Source organism: Theropithecus gelada, chromosome 2 (genome assembly GCF_003255815.1).
Source record: "Theropithecus gelada isolate Dixy chromosome 2, Tgel_1.0, whole genome shotgun sequence".
Taxonomy (NCBI): Eukaryota; Metazoa; Chordata; class Mammalia; order Primates; family Cercopithecidae; genus Theropithecus; species Theropithecus gelada.
The window spans coordinates 141572323-141578358 of NC_037669.1; the positions used below are offsets into that span (position 1 = coordinate 141572323).

Consider the following 6036-nt stretch of genomic DNA (forward strand, 5'->3'; position numbering starts at 1 on the left):
TGAGATGCAGTCTTTCTCTGTCACCAGGCTGGAGTGCAGTGGTGGGATCTTGGCTCACTGCAACATCCACCTCCCGGGTTCAAACAATTCTTCTGTCTCAGTCTCCCAAGTAGCTGGGAATACAGGCACGCCACCGCGCAAGGCCTGTTTCATTGATTTTTAAAGGAACACATAACTCCAAACTTCAAAGGTGCCTTCAACTTTTAAGTATGTGGAAATAGAATCTCAATATTCAACACAGGAAGGAATATCTCATGACCACCAAACAAAGGGGAGATTGCAGATTCAGGCAACACAGAGCGAGGGTCTACAATGTGCTAAGCATTATTCCAGTTACTTTCAGTGAGTCTGGAAACCGTAGTCAAATTTTTAGGCTCCAGACAAACTTCTTTCTTGGTTAGAAATCTTCAGTATCGCCTCCTTTTGTTACATTACATCCATAGTAAATACATTTTTACCCAAAATATAAAGATACTTCTTTCTCCCCTCTCTTTCTCCCCCTACTTCCTTCCCCCACTCCCCCACCTCCCTTCCTCTCCCCACTTAGAAATTAATTTTTATCAAAAAAGAATCATTTTGATGCAAAAGGAAGAGTTCATTATTGAAGTTTTTTACTTTTCTCATTGTTCTCACAATCACCCTTTAGGTTTTTTTTTTTTTTTAATTACAAGTGACTTGTGAATATATTTTTATATTTAAAGATTTAAACAATACAGAAATAAACATAATTTTTTTAAAAAATGAGAATTCCATTCATTTCTTCTTCTATTCTAACTCTCTTCCCCAAAGTAATCACCACCCAAAATTTAGTGTGTACCTTCCTCCTTACTATGTATTTATAAATTATTTTATACATCTTTTTTTTTTTTTTCAGATGAAGTCTCGCTCTGTTTCCCAGACTGGAGTGCAGTGGCATGATCTTGGCTCACTGCAATCTCCACCTCCCAGGTTCAAGCGATTCTAGTACCTCAGCCTCCTGAGTAGCTGGGGCTACAGGCGCACACCACCACACTCAGCTAATTTTGTATTTTTAGTGAAGGCAGGGTTTCACCATGTTGGCCAAGCTGGTCTCGAACTCCTGACCTCAGGTGATCTGCCCACCTGGGCCTCCCAAAGTGCCGAGATTATAGGCGTGAGCCACCACACCCAGCCTATTTTATACATCTTTTTTAAAACATAAAATCTAGATGATGTACATATTGTATTGTTGGAGGGGGTTCCTGTTTGTTTTTGTTTCCCACTTAATAAGTATTGACGATTTTTTTGTGTCTACATTTTGAAGAATATTGAATTTAATATAGATATTAAATTTATATGAACTTTAATGATTTCTCAGTGGCAGTAAACACTGGTGATCTCTTCTTCCTGGAATCATTTCTTCCCTTGCTTCCAAGACTATTCTTCCCTGATTTTGCTTGTACCTCACAAGCTGTTTCTTCTCATTTTTCTGGCCTGATTACTGTTCATCTCCCCTTTTTCTAAATATTGGAGGAACCCAGAGCTGTCCTTGGGTTGTCTCTTCTCTATACTCACTCCTCAGATTATCTCATTGAGTCTCACTTCCTTAAATATCATCTGCATGCTGATAGCCCTTTAATTTGTATCTTCAGGTAGATCTCATATGAACTCGAGACTTGCAAGTCTCTGATTCCAATTCAACATACCCATGTGGATTTCTAAGAGGGCATTAAAAACTTAACACAGGCCAGGCATGGTGGCTCATACCTGTAATCCCAGCACTGTAGGAGGCCGTGACGGGAGCATTACTTGAGCCCAGGAGTATGAGACCAGCTTGGGCAACACAATGAGACCCGATCTCTATGAAAGTTGTTTTTTAAATTCTCCAGACATGGTGGCGCATGCCTGTGGTCCCAGCTATTTAGGAGGCTAAGGTGAAAGGACAGCTTGAGCCCACAGTTGGCGGGGTGGGGGACAGGGGGTTCAAGGCTGTATGAGCCGTGATTGTGCCACTGCACTCCAGCCTGGGTGACAGAGCAAGACCCTGTTAGGAAGAAAAGAAAAAACTCAACACAGCGGAATTTGATTTCAACACATGATCCAACCTCAGTCCTCTCCATCTCAGAAAATGGCAACTACATTCTTTCACTTGTTCAGGACAAAAACTCGGGAGTAGTTTCACAACTCTAAATGCTCTGTTTCACAGTCCCATACCAACTCATCTGTAAACTCTGCCTCCAAAATACCTCCAGAATCTCACACTTCTCACATTTTCCAGTGCTATCATTCTTGTCTGCCTCTTTACCTGATCCATCTCTTGCTTGATTATTGCAATAGCCTCCTAATAAGTCTCCCTGCTTCTGGTCTTCCCAAAGTTCATTCTAACACAATACTTGGAATGATACTTTGAAAACATAAGTCTGGTCAGAACTATCCAGGGACTTCTAATTTTACTTGAGTGAAACCCAAGGCCCTATAAAGGCTTGCAATACTCTACACAATCTGGACCTCTGTCTTCGAATAGTCTCTCTCTATTACCTTATCTCATTCACTACTCCAGCCATCCTGGCCTTTTTGCTATTCCTTGAAAATACCAGGCATGTTCCTGTCACAGGGTCTTTGCATTTGCTATCCCCTCAACCTAAAATGTTTTCCCCCCCATTTAGCATGTGGCTGTTCCCTCACTTCCTTCAGGTTTCTGCACAGAGTCCTTTCCTGAGCAATCTATCAAAACCAGCCTCACCTACCCCCACCTTCTCCCTAGCACTCTGAGTGCCTCTTTGGTCATTTGCCACAAGTTTTAATATATAGTGCTGTCATTTTCTTTCACTTCTAAATAATTTAGAATACCTATTTTGACTTCAATGCAGTAGTCACTGAATTTTCAAATAGATAAAAAGATTTACCCCTTTCTTGTTCCTTTCAAAATGGTCAGGAAATATGACCTGCAGTTTTTTTCTTCTTGTTTAGAATGTATTGATATTTTCTTAGTGGTTGGTTGCATAATTTTTATATAAGTGCTCCATGTATATTTAACCAAAATGTTGTATAGTTTATTGGTACAAAATTCTATGTCTAGTTGTTCTAGTCACACCTCCCTCTCTATCCTTTTATTTTTATGTCATTGGGTTTACTTCTGAGAAATGTATGAAAGTTTCCCAAAATGATTGTGAATTTCTTCTTTGTTCTTAGTGTTTCAATCAGCTTTTGCTGTATATATTTTGAAGCTCTGCGATCAGGAAATTAAAGACGCTGACTCTCTTCTTTGTGAGTTGTACCTTTCACCCAGGCTAGCTCATTCTTTCTCCTCACTCGTTCGCTCTTCAGCTGTTCCCGTTTTGTGCCCTAGTGTATTAGTGAGAGTTTTGTTTTTATTTTGACAATAAAGGTAGTAATATTATCAACATATGTTATTCCTAATTTCCCTTTTAGTGGCCTTTACCTTAAGTGCTGTTCCATCTGATGTTAAATTCTTACACTTACTTTCTCTTTGTTAGCATTTGTCTGATATTTTTTCATCCTTTGATTTTCAACCTTTGTCATGTAGTTTTGAGTTACATGTTCTCTTGCAAATCAAATATAGTTGGATTTTGTTGCTTTCCTCAACCTAATAGACTCAGTGGGTTTTTTGTTTGTTTGTTTTTAGAGACAGAGTTTTGCTCTGTCACCCAGGCTGGAGTGTAGTGGTGTGACCATAGCTCACTGTAACTGCAAACTCCTGGGTTCAAGCCGTCATACTGCCTCAGCCTCCCAAGTAGCTAGGACTACAGGCATGCACCACCATGCCTAGCTAACAGACTCAGTCTTTTAATACACTATATTTCAATGGTTAGTGTAAAATTAACGTATCTTTTATAATATGCATAAAATTAATTTCCAAATCCTCTAGTTGTTTTTCGTCCTTAACAATATTCTCTCAAGTCCCTAAGAAAATATTGACCATTTAAATATGGATAAATTTCCTAAAGTCTTTCTCTATCTCCTAATTCTTTTTCCTTGAGTATAAGTTGGTATATTTCCTTGAGTATAAGCTGATAGGTAAATCTGGTGCCTCTCTTTAGTGGCGTCAAATATTAGGTGATTCTCAGTCGTGCGTTCAATTTGGATTTGAGAATTCCTGTTTCCCTGTTCTGCTTACTAAAGTTTGCTTCAGATAATTGTGGAGACAATTTGTGCTGCTAAGGGGTAGAAAGCTAGCGCTAGTGCCCGCTGCCAGCCTCAGCCCGTGGGCACCAGTACTCAACATAAAGGAAAAGGTGAGGGGCCCACCTCCCAATTGATCAGCCTAACGTTTACCTCAGAGCCCCTCCTGCTTCCCATTTCTGTTGCGTTTGAGCTCAGAGTATATGTGTTTTTGCTTAGTGGTTTCATGTGGTCATTTCTCTCTATACACACATGGTCTCATCGCTTTTTGATTTTCAGGAATTCCTTAAAATTATCCTGCCAATGAAATTGTTCTTATTCCAACCCCGCTGGAAACAAAGGGGGAAAAAAGAAATCTTTCTTATTAGAGCCATCGTTGACTTAATCTGTAAAAAAGTTTTCTGTCGTTGTATGATATTTGGGGTAAAAGATTCTGACCTATTCTTTGTTGTTTGTCCATCTCATATGTTTTCCATCCTCCATTTCTTCCTTTCTATGGAAGGAAGAGTGAAATACAGAAATGATACTGTAAGTATCATCTTTTGCAGGTAAGTGGTCACTCAGCTTGCAGAGGGTAGTAGTTCTGCTTGCATTTAACCTGCCCCAGAGAGGCTAAATGCCCCTCCTAGGCTGGCCTTGAAGCTACAGACTGAAAACACCTCAGGCAAGACTGTCCTGGCAAATCCATTCAGTTTCTGCAGCTGCAGGAAGACAACACCCACCTTGAATCGTCAAAAGCTGTGAGGGAGTAGGGAGAGCAGAGGCCAAAGAAGAGTAATGGAGAGGCTAATTTGGAATGGCCTCCTGGAGGTTGGGGCACATTTAGGAGCAGGAAAGGGAGTTTTCGTTTTTCCCAGTCCTACCCTCTCTGAGGAAAACTGCTCTTCTCAGTGCCTTCCCAGTGAACACCCAGCCTTCAGACCAGCACTCACCCTACCTCCCCCACTGGGCACTTTCCAGGCAAGGGACTGTGTCTGAGGCATCTTTGTGATCCCCTCAGTAGGTGCTGGTTAAACTACATGAATAAATTATAAGCTTTTGAAGGTATCCATATTTCATTTGGTCTCTCAAGTCTCCACAGCGTTTCAACTCTTTCCTCACTCAGATTAGAATAACACCACCGCCCCTGCTTACGGATGAATTAGAGTGGACCGTCATCAGGGAATCCAACCCCACATAAGTGCCATGACTCAGCTCCTCCCACCTCCCCAGTTTCACTGCTGGACTCTGAGTTTCCTTCTCTTTCTCTTTGCTGAAAAGCTACCAAACCCTGAGGAGATTCCAGTCCTCCGATACGTGAGTGGAGATGACCTTCTTCTGCTGGCCAGTTTAATAAAGATCCGTTGCCTGTTTCATAAACTTGAAGGATGTGTGAATTTTCCCTCAAGCCAGGTTTGGGAAAAATTAAAGCAACCTTCCTACCTTTCTTCACTTGCTCTAAAACTAATTGCCCTCTGTCACAGTTCTGGTATAAAGCAAGATACAATGAAGACAATAAGAAATATAATAAATGAAGAAATTTAACTAAGAATGATGGTGCTTTCATTTGTTTTGTTGAGGTTTTTTTCGTTGAGGTTTATTTGGGTGAAGGATCGGGAGTGTGATGGCTAATATCAATCAAGGGTCAGCTTGATTGGATTGAAGGATGCAAAGTATTGTTCCTGGGTGTGTCTGTGTGGGTGTTGCCAAAGGAGATTAACATTTGCGTCAGTGGACTGGGAGAGGCAGACCCACCCTCAATCTGTGTGGGCACCATCTAATCAGCTGCCAGCACAGCTAGGATAAAGCAGGCAGAAGAAGGTGGAACGAGCAGACTTGCCGAGTCTTCCAGCTTTCAGCTTTCTCCTGTTCTGGATGCTTCTGACCTCGAACATCAGACTCCAAGTTCCTCAGCTTTTGGACTCTTGGACTTACACCAGTGGTTTGCCAGGGGCT

General features: G+C 41.2%; 1 protein-coding gene across 3 annotated transcripts in view; it reads left to right on the forward strand.

Moving 5' to 3' along the window:
- Positions 1 to 5632, forward strand: part of ERICH6 (glutamate rich 6) — a 45795-nt gene extending 40163 nt beyond the window's left edge. For all 3 annotated transcript variants that reach the window (XM_025375633.1, XM_025375635.1, XM_025375634.1), the window contains one exon: positions 5362 to 5632. In XM_025375633.1, coding sequence (XP_025231418.1) covers positions 5362 to 5625 — 264 coding nt within the window. In that variant the 3' untranslated portion in view covers positions 5626 to 5632. The remainder of the gene's footprint in view (positions 1 to 5361) is intronic.
- The last annotated feature ends 404 nt before the right edge of the window (positions 5633 to 6036 follow it).